At 39.6% G+C, this 16,786-nt stretch overlaps 1 protein-coding gene and 1 long non-coding RNA gene across 3 annotated transcripts in view; one reads left to right on the top strand and one right to left on the bottom strand.

The window, feature by feature from the left end:
* LOC109936422 (G protein-coupled receptor kinase 5) overlaps positions 1–16,786 on the top strand; it is a 243,528-nt gene that overhangs the window by 140,527 nt on the left and 86,215 nt on the right. For both annotated transcript variants that reach the window (XM_048608894.1, XM_048608895.1), the window contains one exon: positions 5,060–5,137. In XM_048608894.1, the coding sequence (XP_048464851.1) occupies positions 5,060–5,137 (78 nt within the window). The remainder of the gene's footprint in view (positions 1–5,059; positions 5,138–16,786) is intronic.
* LOC125485569 lies at positions 1,353–16,678 on the bottom strand. The gene is made up of 4 exons (XR_007264278.1): positions 16,601–16,678; positions 15,086–15,806; positions 11,932–12,062; positions 1,353–8,274 (listed from the first exon to the last, which is right to left on the bottom strand). It is a non-coding gene; the product is annotated as an uncharacterized LOC125485569 (long non-coding RNA).

Raw genomic sequence — 16,786 nt, 5'->3', positions numbered from 1 at the left:
TTGGGAAACTAGATGAAGGAACTCCTGCAGAGATGGCTTGGGACTGAGATGACTGACGTCCAACAACCACAGTCATCCTTCTTTGTGTGAGATCATAACTCTGACTTGTAGAGAGTTTTCCCCTAATTCCCAAACATACCAGTTTATTAGAGCTCTTGATGCCATATTCAGTTGAATGCTGTCTTGATATCAAGTAACTACTCTCACCTCACCTCTGGAGCTCGGTTCTTCTGTCCATTTTGTGACCAAGGCTGATATAAAGTTGTGGTTCTGTTTCAAAAAAATCTGGCAAAGTGAGTAGGCTGGATTATCTTTGCAAATTCCTAATCGAAGATTGCAGGTGGTGTTTTTGTACGCTGCATTCTTAGTTGATAACTGGAAAAAATGCAGTTAATTGATATTGATCTATCTTGCAAAAATAACTTTTTTGTACTTAAAGGTCAATCTCTCTCAAGCAGACATTTCCTGTTGCATAATGAATAGAAGCATGTTTTCTGGAGAATTACGTTTAGTCTACTTGCTTTTTTCTCTGGGATTCAGCTCCTGATTATTGCTGAACCATGAATTGAAATGAATGTGCTCCTCCCGCCTCCAAAAAAATTAACATTTACACATTAATAAAGAGATCAGACTTGGGAAAATAATGCCAAGACTTGGGTATGTCTTGTGTTGAGGAAGCCAGAGAACTCGTTCTAAGTTAACCTGGAATGTATATTTCCACTTTGTAATATTATCCTCATTGCCTGAGGCTGTTTACATGATGGTGTGATATACCAATGTGCCTTGACTTGAAGTAAGTCATACAACTGATACAGATCAGCCATGATCTGATTGATTGGTAGAACAGGCTCGCGGGGTTAAATGGCCAATTCCTGTTCCTTTGTTGCACTGGCATCTCATGAAGGACTCGGGGCTAAGGGTTACGAAATAAAGAAACAGGGAGGTTAGAAACTGATCGCTTGAAAGATTATTTCAGATTAAGTAATGTAACAATGGAGGGACATTGCCTAGCCTTGCTTTGCAGGGCACAGGGAGAACTAAAATAGCAAGTGAAAAGGATGAAACGTTTCTATGCCTGCTGCCAAATTGATGCTGCTGCATAAAGTAGAGAACTGAATTCAAATAAAAATAGATAAGGAAATGTTAAATGTTTTTTGAACTACTGTAATCCCATAGTTTACAATGCTGTGTCAGTTGTGGTTTATTTTGTATTAGTCTCTTCTCTGTACCAGGTGATGTGTTGAACTCCCAATCCTGGAGCACAAAAATTTAGGCTGACACTAGGACATTACTGAGAGAGTGCTATATTGTCAGATGTTTCATCTTTTGGATGAATTGAATTGAGTCGCTTATTGTCAAGTGTATTCAATACAAAATACAGTGAAAAGTTGATACAGTCGCCATGCATTGGCAATGTTCTCATTAATTTAAAATAAAAAAAAAGAAAAGATAACTTAAAGAGAGTCCAACTTTGCCTTCGCCGCCGCTACAGTCCTACTCTGGGCTTCACCAGCCCATGCCATGCTGCTGCCAGATGCCACTCCGGACTTCACCAGGCCACTCCACTCTGCCACAGGGTCCTGCTGCAGACTTCACCAGCGCCATCCATGCCAAGGCAAGAGTGTTGCCTCAGGCTCCACAAGCCGGCTGACACTTTGGCCACACTGCCTCTGAATACGTCACCTCTCCGGACCCCGTCGAAACCGCCTTTCTACCAAAAGAGCTGTCTTTAAAAGGTAACTATAAGCGAAAACAAAACAAAAAACTGAAAAGAAGAAGGGGGGAAAATAAAGAAAAGAAAAAGCAGACAAAGGGGAAAGGCCAGGACGCTGCTTACTGCGCTGCTGCCATCCTTACACCCAAGCATGAAACCAAAAGCACTACATGTCCCCTCAATGCATATAAAAAATCCCTTGGCAGCATTGTGAAGATGAGAAGCTAAGTTATCGATGGTATTGAGTTATCGATGGTATTGAGGCCAATGTTCATCCCTCAAATAAACCAGAGAGAAACAAATTTCCTGGTCAATATCGCATTGCAGTTTGTGGGAGCTTCCTGTGCACAAATTGCATTTTCTGAGTGACAACAGTGACAAACCTTTGAAAATACTTGGTTGGTTATAAAATGCTTTAGGATATAGAGGTTTTGAGAGGCACTATATAAATGCAAGACTTTGTTTCTTGTCTGCCTTTCTGTAATGGGCTGTAAGGCGAAGAAAGATTTTTTTATTTTTGCGTAGCTCCTTATTACATCATCTTGAAACATCTCTTGGCACATTCACTACAATGAATGATTGAACTGTAGAGAAATGGTCTTCAAATCACGGCTGAGAAAAATTCTGTTGACCATGTTGCTGTAAAGTGGTACCCCTGGAAAGTTATGGAATTGTTTCCAGCTTTGAAAAAAAACACATGGAAGGTGAAAAGTGATGGATGTGTAAGACAGAAAGAAGAGTGACAACAAAGTGTTAGAGCTAATAAAAGGAATAGTGTAATTTGGTAATGATAACTCATTGATTACTTGTGGATCATATTGGTAAGTCAACAATTATTCACAGTACTATAATTTACTTTTGTTGTTTAAGTGAAACTACTGTTTCAATGTTAGTTAGTTAGTCAATTTAAAAATCTCTCATCATATGAAATAAACTTGAAGGATTTTAATAAGTTAATGCCTTCCCTTTTGTTCTTGTCTGTGCCACTAAATTCTGTTCATCCGAGGGACACTGGAACAGGTCCTTGGAAACATTCCAGTGTTTCCTTTCCTGCTTATTTTGTTCCCATATTGTCAATGCCAATAACCTCATGGAAATAAAGTTCTAATATGATAAAGATCTCCTTTTCCAGTTGCTCTATCAGAAGGATCTTCTTTTTTTTAATGTATGTAGCAAATAATTTTAGCAATATGCCTGAACATTTTCTCAGTAAAGATGATCCCTGTGATGATTTATCTCATAAGATTTCTTCTGAGGGATGATGAGTCAGTAATTTGAAATTTGAGCATCTCAGCATGTTGGCAATATGGATAAGCATCCAGTAGCAAACCTCTTTTATCATGTAATCTCTAGTTTCATTGGCTGTAACAAAGCTGGGAACAATCAGTTTTGCGTCGAGGGAAATGTTTTTCAACCTCTGGACTCTATTTGACCTAAGCCATTATTTTCTCACTTTTTTAGAATCTGATTGGCCCTGCACGCTGTCTGAAAAGTTAATAAGCAAATAAACAGTTGATCAGTCCCTCTTTGTTGCTACTCACGGGGCAAATCAAAAATTAATTTTTCAAAAAGTTAACCTCTTCAGCATATTTTCAGCAAGTGTAGTGTGTTCACTTCGCCAAGTTTCACCCAAATAAATGTTTGGTTTGTCTAAACTTGTATCCACATTTGTCTGTTTTTTTCCCTCATTAAGTGCTTGGTATGCATCAGATGAGGTCTTTGATGTTTTTCATGAGTACCTCAGATGCTGTGATTGCTGTGCCGAACTTTACAGCAATTATTATTGAAAATTCAGCCTATCTCAAAATGGTGCTCAAAGTAAATGCAGTTTAAACTCCAAATGCAAATAGAAATGAAGGGTGGAGCTTTTGGTGTTGGCTTAAACCAAGTGATTTTGGACCAATATAACGCGTGAGATTTTCCTCTCCCTCACTGCCAACCCTCAACCTAGCCAGCGAAAAGAAAGATATACTATTGCAAGGTCACTTTCACTTTGGTAAGGTTTTAAAATGGTGTTGGTGGGTCAGCCACTGGTTATATACCGTGTCCAATTGACAACTGAATGGCCAAACCAACAACTCCGTTCATTATCTCCTACCAAAAACTTATGAGTTATCCCTAGGCGAACAAAATTTAAGTTTGAAGGATGTCTCAAGTCAAATTATACCTGCTTGTTCATGGAATTTCTCCACTATAATGGAATTGGAATTGAATTTCCATATGGGACGAAAATGAGCTGTGGTTCAATGGAAAGGAAGACTAAAAGCTGAACTATCCCCAGTTGTGTGTTTGCTGAAGTTGAAATTTAACTCCAAACTTAAAACATTAATAATTTTGAATAAGACATTCTTAATTCGTACATTTTTGTTGGTAGTTATCTACAAGGCCATAGCAAATTCTAATGGAGTAAAGCACATATTTTAATAAGGACTGTAAAAGTAATTACTGAAAATAAGCAACAGATGCTGAGAGAACAATGCTACTTTTTGGCAGTATTACAGTTGGCACAGTGTAGTGGATATGGCATGTGCTGTCAATTGTCTTTTGTTATAATTAGATTTTATGAAAAATGTGTTAATCTTTTAAGACAGTCGGATCAACTTTAGGCTACGTGGGCAGATTGCTTTAGAACAGACTGAACAATGTGATGATGGATTTCGTATGAATTATCTGTGCTGTCACTTTGATATCAGTAGAGCTTATGGATGCATGCACTTTTCATAAAATGTGTACTCAAATTGTAAAACTTCAACCACCAGCATATTTCAACTGGTTGTATTTGGATAAAGCATGTAGTAATCATTGCAGAGTAAAGCACAGGTAGCAACCAAGACTGTCACTTTGAATGTCGTAATTTTTCTTTTCTCCTGATTGCGTATTCAATCCAGTCAGGATTTATTTTCATTCGCTGCTCACTATCTCAGTTAAGTAACTTGATGCATGATCCAGTTTTACATTATTAATAAATTGAATCATGTTTCCATTTTATCTGTTTTTCCAATAAACAGTTCAGTTGTGTGACCTTTTCTCATAACCAAGGACCAAAGTCCTGAAATTATCCCTAATGGTCTTCTGAACAGAGCGCATTAACTCTAATCATGTTGCATCATGCTTCATCTTGAATTGCATCTCAGTTATGAAGATTGTTATAACTTCTGTGCCAAATGAAATGTCACATGTATGTAATGGTATTTTTGAAATCCTATTTCAAAGAAAAATGAAGGTCTCAATAATCAGTGGTTTACAGTTCGAAGTTGAATCTTCAGAATGGGCCATTTTGTGTTTTTGGACTTCCTGTCAACAATAGCTTTCAATGATTTATAATCTCTTACCATTTCTTTCCAGGCGGAGTATGAAGTTATGCCAGATGAAAAACGTGAGGAAAAAGGACAAGAAATGATCAGTAAATACCTCACCCCAGAGGTAAGGATTCAGCTTTAAGATTAACATCTATTCATTGTCCAATCTGTGTTGAGAAAATAATTAATTTGGCAAATGATGCAGAGCTGAACTCGTAGTCAGAAGCTGGTGGGACCAAGTCCTGTTCCTTGTATATGTCATAATTCTGAGGCCAGGGTTCATCTAATCCTATGAATATACTGCAGCAACACCTAAATATAAATCTAATCTTAAATATACTGTGGTTGGATCCACATGGTGGGTGAATATTAAAGCATCCTGAAGGTGAAAGATCTTTCAGACTTTTCTAGCACTGTAGGAAAACCTTTAACATTGTGACTTCCTGTGTTTCTAAATATATCTGTGAATCAGTATCCAAAGAATCAGGAACAAATTGCTTCAATTCAACATACCTGTGTGGAACCAACACATTGTCCAGTGGAAAATCCTAGGTTTACAATAAAGACAAGAACAGTTATCAGATCCCTTCCAAAAATGAAGATTTCTAATACATGCTGGTAGGAGGTAGAATTTGAATAGCAAAGACTAAAGAAACTGTATGTTAGTCTCACGAGTTGTATTTCTAGCCTGTTTATCCCTTTATGGCCAAATTTCCTAAGCCAGTATTTTCAGTTGTGTTCGAAGTGTTTCTTGCGTACTGGGACTATATTGATTTGAAGAAGCTTTCAAGGTATCAGCAAGTAAAAATTATCCTACTGGATTCGGTGACAAACCCATGATGCTTCTGCCTAGAAACTCCCATAGAATCTATCATTGTAGATGCTTTTTAATTGTTTTGAAATTTCATACACGATAAAACTTGGAATAACTAATGTCATTTTATCATATTCAATCAATAACGTTATTGGTGAAGTAATATTGTGCCCATTTCTTAGTCCCTGTAGAACTATGATGCAGAAGGAGACTATTGTGTCCCATCTTCTCGGATAATGATTAACTTACTTCCTTTAGAAAAGCATTCCTAAAGAGTTTCTATAATGTGGCCAAATACAATTGATACACTGTAGTTAGAGTATTTTCAGCCATTCTTCCTATATGTTCGTATTTCTTGGCATTCTCCATTGTCAGTTCTGGAAGCATTAATAATGAATAATATGCTGGGAATATTATCCCCTAACTCCTTTGAGTATTATGCTTAATGAGTCATTGAGCAAAAGCAGAAATAAACAAGTGATTTTTTTGGTGAGTATGCAGTGGCGGAGAGAAGGTAGACTGGAGTAGTAACAGATGGGAAGAATAATTGAAGAGGGTTTGCTGCTGGGCTAGGGCCATGATCGGGTGGAAGGATAAAGAGGGAGAAGAGCATGGACTAGGAATGGCTGAATAGGAATAAGTGGGAGAAAGAAGTTTGTGTCTGAGGCACAGTTAACACTAACATGGAAATGACACATGACGCAAGTTATGGAAGAATTTGGTTTGTGACAGTTTTAGAGATTGATGAGAAGGTTATCGATACCAAATAGAAAAGGGAACAAAATAGAACAGCGGAATAATGATGACCATTAATAATGAATAGGGAGAAGAAGTTCTCCCTATTCATACGATGAGGGAGAAGAGGTGGATGCAGGACCTAACACAGGATTAGGTGATTAGCCAGAAGCCAGTGGATGATGGGCCGAGAGACTAGAGGTGTGAGAGAGCAATGACTAGAATCAGGATACCAATGGAGAAGCAGAGTACACTGAGGATCCTGATTGAGAGGCCAGTGAAAGAATAGCCCTAGAGATTAAATGAAATCTGAATAAAGGATGTCCACTTTCATTTTAAAATATTCAATTTTCCAATTTATAACAAGATAGAAATTCTCCACAGCAATATAGAAGTGAAAGTTCTCGATGACTGAAATTTTCTGCCAAAGCTGTGTTTCATTATAATTATTGCTGTTGAAATCAGGACAAACTATCGTTCTTGATTGTTTTCTTATGACCATTTGTTGATTTCTTTGCTGTTGTTTAAAATGTAAGCCACCACGATATTAGAAATATTAGCTGGTAGTCCAAAGGGACTGCCTAATTTGCAGATTTAATTTTTCTTTGAGATCTATGAATGAATGATTTTCTCTAACTGTGTTCATGCAGTTAGGACCTAGGTTTGGTTTTCCCTGATATAAAGAGGGACCCAGCATTTACTTGCAGTCTAAAAGCTATACCTATCTAAATTCCCAATACTACTTTAAGATGTACAGCCTTTCGCTATCAGTGAAATTGGTTTAGATGTCAGATATCATGTGTGTTGCATATGACTCTCAAAGAATTCATTCTGATTGAGTGCCATAAATACTATCCACTGTTGTGATGTGATGAGGATCAGTGGGGAGAGTCAGTACAGATCTTGAGAGAGTCAGATCTAAGACTAGGTTCTCTAACAATCATTGTAATGATCCATGCCATATCTGTGTAACATGAAAATTGTTGCAGAGATGCAATAAACTATATCTTGTTCACTATCAGAGACTCTTCCAATTAAACAATAGGTTGCCTATTCTAATCCATTCAGTGGACCACACTGGCCCTGGAGAAACTTGCACAAAGAAGGTATTGGTGGCAGTATATGATGCTTATTCTCAGCATACAATTTAACAGATAAATCTAATGATAAATAAAAGCAGAACTTGTCTCAATCAATTAAGAAAATGATTCCAAACTTGCTGATATAAAAATCCGGGTCGGGTTTTTAATCAATTCCCTTACTCATTTGGAAGTGGGCCCAGACCTATATCTACAGACTAGATGTGAATTAGGGGTCTTGCAGTTCTGAGGGCTGCTTCTGAAATTTTCATGAGAGCTACATCTTGATTTTCAGGGGTTATATTTTGGTTTTAGGGGCTCCTTTTTCATTCTGCCTAACTCTTATATTGAATGATGCGGACATGTTGTAAACTTACCTTCAGTATTTGCGTTCAGTTCCTTTCTATAGTTTCTTCTTTAGATCGATAAGATAGCTCAATTACTAAAGATTCCATACATTGAGGCCCCATTACAGACATTCGTAGTCCAACGTCAGTCACATCTGCAAATTACTCTATCTCTTGTTGCAGTCAAGTTCCGAACAGGGTCAATAATTTGTCCTTAATGGTCTTCAATTCCATGAGCTTTAACTTGAGCTGACAGTCTGTTATGAAGGACTTTATCAAATGCTGTCTGGAAGTTGGTAAAAATAACGATAATAGACATTCCATAGATATCAGGAACTTATTGCTTGAAAGGGTGGTAGAGAAGGAATTACCGCAACATTTAAGAAGTATTTAAATGAATACATGAAATGTCATAGTATACAAGGCTGTGGGCTAAGGGCTGAAAAATGGGATTAAAGTAGGTAGATACTTGATGACCACTGCAGACATGATGGGCTGAAAGGTATCTTTCCATACAGTGAAGGCTCTATGGGATTCTATGGGCTGAATCAAACGTTTTTCGACTAAGTGTTAGTTTCCTCAAATTTAATTAAGGGTTTCTCTCCATGAGGTCTATTGAAATGTCTGGCCAAACTCATCAATAGTTATTTACCTTGCCCCTATAGTGACTGTCACTCCCAATTCTAGCCCCATCCTGCTACTCGCCCAACTAGGAATAACTTACCACTGCCAGACTATCCCAGAATTGACTGGCATCCCTGGCACCTGCACCATCTTTTTTAAAAAGAAAAGACTGTTGTGCACCAGGACAAGTGCTGTCAGTCTGGAGCTGGCTTGCACATTTCCTGAAATATTTCCCAATGGCAGAGAAACAGAAATTGGCGGACCAGCTTTATTGCCTAGGGCTAGGAGGGCCTGCAAAATGGTGTGGCACAGAGGCCCCTGGACCAGCAGTGGGGGCCATGACACTAAACCATGCCAGCCTGGTCCAAGCCTCTCAGTGGGTTCATACAGTCTCAGCTGACTGGAGTAACGTACAGCACTGTTGGAGGAAGGTCAATGACCTCCCGATGACCAAATGTACATGCCACCATAAACACTCTCTATCTCTGTTACTGTACCCACCCCCCCACCAAGGCCCATATTCTCCTACTTTCACTATTGCCCACAACATCTTCCCTCACTCCCTTTCGCTCACCCCAGACCCCAACACCACTAACCTTACACATGCCCTGCGCGCTGCCTAATCACTCATTCAGGTTGCTTAATCTCCCTTTATACCTGACCCTCCCTCTCATTCCAGGAGGAAAACAGCCTGCAAAAGGGCAGAAAGAATCAAAATGGATGGTGGGTGACCGAAATACGGCTCCTCACCCCTTAGGTAAAGAGCATTCATACTGCGACCACCCTGAGATACTGACTAACCGTGGACTGGTGATTTACTACGCCAGGAGCTCTGAGACCCCTTGCCTTGATTGAGGCCTGCTGGCAAGTGTGCTGGCTTTGTGTCTGTACTAAACAGCAAGGCAACTCAGCACTAGTGTGGACCTGGTATTCTGTCTGACCGGCAGGGAACAAAACGGCAAGGCAATGCAGAGATGCTGTGAGCATCCAGGTAGGCTCAGAGTGAGTGAGCAAAGAGCCGGGAGGTGCAGCCTGGTCCAGTCCATGAGGTGGGTGCATGTCCTTGCTGCAGCATTATAATGATACTCGGCCATTGTGTTCCAAAATGCAGCAATGAAGTACAGACATGTACTGTAAGTAACCGGAGATGTGCCATGTGGGCCGTTAGGGACTGGTACGTGTTGGATACCAATGTCCTTGGATGTGGAGTGTGTGTGTGTGACAGGTGCCCAACATGGATGTTCTTTGGAATATGCAGTGAGCTGAAGTTGCTCTGACCTTCATGTCAAAAATGCTTGGTGTCGTTTGCTTGCATTTGGTGGTAGGAAAGGAAGCTGCATATTAACGAGGCAAGACGTGCAATTAATAAGGTCATTAACAGGGAGTAATTTTCCTTAATAGGTAACTTGTCGCTGCCGAGCAAGAATCTCACCTCAACATCTGGAACTTAGTTAAAAGATGCAGAAAGTTATAGAGTCAGAGTCAGAGTTGTACAGCATGGAAACAGACCCTTCGGTCCAACTCGTCCATGCCAATCAGATATCCTAAATTAATCTAGTCCCATTTGCCAGCATTAGGCCCATATCCCTCAAAACTCTTCCTATTGATATACCTGTCCAGATGCCATTTAAATGGTGCTGTAGTACCAGCCTCCTCCTCGTTCTCTGGCAGCTTGTTCTGCACATGCACCATCCTCTGTGTGAAAATGTTGCCTCTTAGGTCCCTTTTAAATCTTTCTCCTCTACCTTAAACCTATGCTTTCTAGTTTTGGACTCCCCTTCCTGGGGAAAAAGACCTTGGCTATTCACCCTATCTATGCCTCCCATGATTTTATAAATCTCTATAAGGTCACCCCTCAGCCTCTGATGCTCCAAGGAAAATAGCCCCAGCCTATTCAGCATCTCCCTCTAACTCAAACCCTCCAACCCTGGCAGCATCCTTGTAAATGTTTTCTGAACCCTTTCAAGTTTCACAACATCCTTCCTGTAGCAGGGAGATCAGAATTGCATGCAGTATTCCAAAAGTTGCCTAACCAATGTCCTGTACCGCCTCAACATGAGCTCCCAACTCCTGTACTCACTGCACTGACCAATAAAGGCAAGCTTACCAAATGCCGCCTTCACTGTCCTATCCACCTGTGACTCCACTTTCAAGGCAGTTGTTCCTAATGTCAAGATAAGCCTCTGTAGTCTTGGTGTGATTCTGCCACATTTCTCCCCACAGCTCATGCTGTCAGGCCCCTATGAAATTCTTGGACTGAAATATAAAGAACATAAAATGTTGATTTGGAATTTTCACCATTTAGAATTGAATTCTCCATGCTAATTTGCTATCCAGTGAAAATGGCAGACATTTTGTGTATTCTTTAAAAATTTTCAAATAGACATTCATCTTCACAGTATGCAGTATGTTATTGAACAGATACTCTATGGTTTCTGTTTAATTATCTGTTCGCTTTTAGCAGCACCAAAATTCTATTTGGCATTAATGTGAATTAATTTGAACTTTCAGAACAACACATTGTCCAAGAATCAGAGTAAGCAGATTATTTTTGCCCCCAAGAAAAATTAAGGACTACTCTTTTCCCAACACTAAAGCTGCAGTGTCACTGACAGGGATGAAATACAGTCCACAAAAGCATCTTTTAAAGCAGTTGATCTTTGCAAAGCCTTTTTTTTAATGTTAATGTTTGCAGAGATCATCTTCTCCAAAATCTAGCTGGTCTTCACTGTGACATCACTTCCCAACTCCCTCATGGTCCCAAAACAGGGTCCGTGTGACATCACCACTTGAGGACCATGTGGTTGTTACTGGGGGAGGGAAGGGGGTGATATTTGCTGGAGCTGCTAATCCTCAGCCACAAGAACAAGCAGTCAGAGAGGCTCCCCGGATTCCTCTGCCAAATTGGGGCAGACCAGGAAGCTGAGCCAGGATGGAGGCAAGTACCTGGAGCTGGGTCAGGCTTTGAGTCTGGGTCCTCTCACTTCCAGCTGAAAATCAAGCCCAACCCAAATGGGAGCTCACATTGCTCCATCCAGCAAACTGCATGAAAGCTCCCCTAGGCCTTCTCTGATCTTATCTCTTTGACTCTGCAGGACTGACCCCAGCATAGCTCCTTCATTCACAGGCTCTCCCTGTCTTGCCCTGGCAGCTCTTCCAATTATGGATTCCGTCTCTTGAGGAGCAAGCAGGAGAAAGAGGGAGAGAGAGAGAAATAAAAACTGAGGGGGGGCATGGGAGAGGACAAGAATTCCTCCTTTGAAAGTCCCGTTAGTTGAATTTTCCTGGGCATTTTGCTGACTTCTGGGGGCAAACTCACCTGCTAACCCGTGTATCTTGAGGCCTGCTGTGAATTCCTCAAACTTTCATTGTTTGATTAAGGCAAGTGAGAGATTTGCATTCTCACATTTTCTTCCATGTTCAAAATTAATGGTGTTCTCTCTTGTAAATCTGAGAATAATGGATATTTTTATCTTGCAGCAACAATTTTTTTTTAAAGTCTGAGCAAATGACTGATGAGATTTCTCTTACCTGCAAAATGCAACACCTTTAAGTCAAATGGCACATTTTATTTAAAGTGTGCAGTAAATATTGGATGCGGCACACTTGTTGGTACAGAGAAACACAATTGCAACATTCTCTTCAGTTCAGGAACAGTCGCTAAGAAGCATTGCTGTAACCAGGACAGTCCTCCTTCACCTTCTAATTGAAAATTCTCCTTTGTTTTGCATATGTATAAACAAATTCTCAAAATGGACCATTCATTCTTACAAATGAGTCTTCATGTAGGTTACATGCATTGTTTTATATTTGCATTATAGAAAGTTTGAAAAATGTGTACAAATCATATATCAATTTTTCAAATATCCAATGAGTCTTATCATTTTTATCACTCCATCCCGTGCAAAACCAGCTTTCATCAACTGAACAACTTGGTTGCAGTTCAGAGTTTCCAGTGAAAGTGAAGAAAGTCTGAAGTTTGAAAGGGGAACAGACTTATTTCTGGAACACAGTTATTGCTGTTATCACTGATATTAAGTATATCAATGCTACTGAAATGTATTTAAAATAATTAATAAAATAGTGAGTGAATTTCTGAATATATTTTTATAACTAAAGTGTCACAAAAATTAAACTTCAAAACTGACAATTGACATTTGTATATATTTTCCTAAACTGACACAAGATCACAAGACCCCTAAGTGAACACAATAGTTGGTTGTGATAACAGTATATGATTGTGATACATCGTCTATAACCAGATTGCAAATAGCCAATTGAGGAAATGTAAAACAGCAGTCAGTTTGTTGCTTCTTGGAAACAGCTAAATGCCTTGTGGCTGAATGCCTTCTAACTAAATGCCTTCTAGCTAAATACCTTTCAGTTTTAAGTCTTTCTTTTCCAAGTAAAATATTTGGCAAGAACATAAAGAACAGTCACATTTATGCTTCTATACAAAGAGATTTTCAGCCTTTTCTTGACCACAGTGCATCATCAGCATAAATCAGATTGGGGATTGTGCCACCCAAGTGTAAGATTAGTTTCACTTTTCCTATTACCATGGAGCTTTTATACTTCTTTTTAAAGTGTGTTTTTTTTTGTTAAGTAAAACGAATGAGGTAATGTGTAACTAATTGACCTGGCTTAATGATACTATAATCACCTAACTTCTAGTTTTTTTACATGTAAACATTACCAGACTTGACTCTGTCTTTCATATTGGGCAGATGATGAATAAGTTTTGATCAATTAACCGATTGTCTGCTCAGTGCAGCCTTTAAGACATTGCTATATGAAGGATTGGTATTGGATTTGCCTAATTTTACAGTATTCGCTGAATTTCTAGCATTGACCTAGTTTTCAAAGCAGTTGGTTGCATGTGAGAGTCATGATGAAGTTACCATATAAAGGCAAGGTGTAAGAGGTCTTGTGATACATTGATAGTGTCTCTGCCTCTGAGCCAGGTGGCCGGTGTTCAAGTCCCACCTGCTCCAGAGGTTTGTAATAACATCTCTGAACAAGATGATTAGAAAATATCCTAAAGACAAGGTGTATGGTTTGCATTTATTTGGCATGTAAATATTCAGCTGGTTACATGGGTGTTTTTCTGGTCGTGGTTAATAGTTTAAAAACAAAAAAAAAGGTCACGATGACGTGGTGGGAAAAGAAAACATTCAGCCGTGTATGATAACACTTCTGGATATATTTTCAAAAAAAGGCAAGATGTTTACTTTCTTGGATGCGTTCATCAGACTCACTGTGCCACAAATTTTCATGTAAAGCAGTGGGCTTTCTCATTTAATAAGGCTTTGGTTTGGTGGGTTGGAAACTGGCCCCATACTGGTCATGGATCTCTCTCTTTCTTTATGGAACTCAAGCTGCCTTAATGTAAATTGCCTGTCGTATGTTTGATTTACTTCCTGTTCCCAATTCCAGATGTACTTAGTGTGTATGTGGCTTTTGCAATTTATTCCTGCATCATAATATTAACAATCTGTGATGTGATAATAATGTGTGATAACTGATGATCTGCCACTATCACACTGTGATACTCACATTTGTGTTATAGGAACTAATATGAGACACATCAAGTATTATTAACTAATTCAGTGAACTTCTATTTTAGCTCCTGGTATTTACATAGGGTACATTATAATCACAGGCACTTGCATACCTGGGCTGAAGCTAAACAATTCAAATGTATGGCAGTATGTTTCCCTCCGTGTCATGCTGCAACAGGACTCTGTATGATGGAGACTGAGAGCTTAATGTCATTAGCTCAAATGCTATGGTAGAGTGATGACATCATGAGCACGTCCCTTAGAGGTATGTCATACACCTGCTACAAGACATAACACAACATACCCCTTTTTCCAAAGAAAACAAATCTCAAATGATAAATATCATTGAACATAGGCACGTGTTACATTTCAACAATTACAGACATATTTAAACAAAGTTAACAAGAATAGTAATTCAAGTTTTGGTATAATGTTTTGGGGGTTTGACAACTTGTCCTGATCTGAAAGGCAGGAAGTCTATAGGGGATTTGATGAAAAACCTTTTCACCCAGAGGATAACGGTGGTGCAGAATGCACTGCCTGGGAGGGGAGTTGAGGCGGGAAACCTCATGACCTTTAAAAAGCACTTGGATGAGCACTTGAATTGTCATAATATTCAAGACTATAGGTCTAGTGTAGGAAAATGGGATTAGTGCTGGCAGTACAGACCCGATGAAGGGTCTCTTCTGTACTGTATGATTCTATGGGTCATATCCTATCTGGAAAAAGAGATGTGTTATTCTTAGCGCTCTTTGGCTCACATTTTGGTTGTCTTGCTGCTGGTTGCTGTCACTCAGCATTGTCATTGCCACTGTGTTCTTCCTCACTCTGTGGGTCATACATTGGCCAGAGCTGGCTTCTATTCCTTCATAATCTAGCACCACGATCAGTAATGATTTCATAAAACTTTACCTGGTTGGATCTTCTAGAAATCCCTGCTGGAATCCAGATATGTGTGACTGGATTTCTCACAAATGCCCTCTGTCTGTTGTGAAGTTGTGGTCATTCTCTCCAGCTTGCTGGTCATCTGTCTTTCATTCCTCTCTGTATTGGAAGAGGAAAATCCTAAGGCTCTTTCATTCCCACCACAGTGGGTGTGGTTTGAATTTCATATCTGGTTACAGTGTTGAGCTCTGAGCAGACTGGTAGCTCTGCCACAGGTGGACCATCAGTATCTACCAGGTAGATTTCCAAATATTTTGCAGTTCAAGCTGAGCTTTCATATTGGTACTGCTGTACAATTGTGCCACTGCATCTGTTATACACAATGAGACGGTCTTTCGTTGGCTGTGTCATGAAGTGCCATTTGTTGAGGTACATGTCTTTAAGGATGTATATTAGTAACATGTTGGCAAGTGCTCGTGCATCAATTTTGGCTTTCACAGTGTGTTGATCTGCCTTTCAGGGCATATGATGTTGATGGTTTTAGCCATCTTAGACAGTTGACATGGTGAGAGAAGTTGACAAAATGAAAGGCTTGGTCATTTTCCAAAGGTTGCGTTTCAGTTGTTGGCTGTTCTTGCAATTGACACATTTGCATGACTTTCCATGCCATCAGCGTTGTGGAGTTATACCACCTTGTTGACCACCTGGATCTTGTTTTGGAGTCCGACTTGGCTTTTACCATGAGACTCTAAGAAAAAAAGAACAAAGTAAACTATTTATCCCCCTCGAGCCTACTCCCCATCCAACAGGATCATTCTGATCCAACATTCCTCATGTCCATTTTCCTGCCCTTACCTCTAAACCCTTGATACCCCTACTGATCAAGAATCTAACTATCTTAGCATTAAGTATACAAAAGGACTCTGCTCCCACAGCCCTCTGTGGCATGGAGTTCCAAAGACACTGACAGAAGGAATTCCTCCTCATGGATGGGTCTGACAAATTGAACTATGACAGATCCTGCAGATTTGGTGCACTTTGGTAACAGTAGTCATGTCTGAACACACAGCATATAGTTGATATTGGCCTGCTACTATGGCTTTGTACTGGTATCTGTCTTCCAACAAAGCATCAATGGTAAAACCTTTCTTCTTGAGCAGAATACCTCTCAGGAAGGTTTTGATTAGGTTAGAGATGATTTCCAACTCGATCAACCACAATAACTTCATGTGAGTACAGATCTCCAGCTTAAATAGCCAGGAGGCAGACTTGCCTTCTTTCTACTTAAGGTTCCAAATCTTTCAAGCTTTTTACAAAAACAAAGAAACAAAGCATCATCCTGCTTCCTGACTTAAATGTTAAGACACAGTCAGAAGGCCTTCAAGGGTTAAAGTAAAATTGACAGCCAAAAGGCTTCTTACAGGCTTAAAACTTACATTGGCCATCAAACAATGTTGTCACTTTAGCTATGCAGCTCTCCTGTTCAAAACAAAATGGCATTTTAAGCAATAAAAGGTGATTTTCTAATCTGGAGCAGTTTACCTGTGTGCAGAAGTCAGTTGAATCACCCATTTTGTTTCCTTCACTTTCATGCCAAATTTTGTGTCATGTCGTCATCACTCCTTACTTGGTGCAAACTCCCCCCTAGTGGCTAAAACCTGTTAGTATAGGCCTTTCTCTTAAAGGCACAGACCCAGACTCATCAAAACCTATTTAAGGTGTACAACA

Source organism: Rhincodon typus, chromosome 20, assembly GCF_021869965.1.
Source record: "Rhincodon typus isolate 14 chromosome 20, sRhiTyp1.1, whole genome shotgun sequence".
Taxonomy (NCBI): domain Eukaryota; kingdom Metazoa; phylum Chordata; class Chondrichthyes; order Orectolobiformes; family Rhincodontidae; genus Rhincodon; species Rhincodon typus.
The sequence above is the reverse complement of the archived record's forward strand: the minus strand, read 5'-3'. Positions and strand labels throughout refer to the sequence as shown.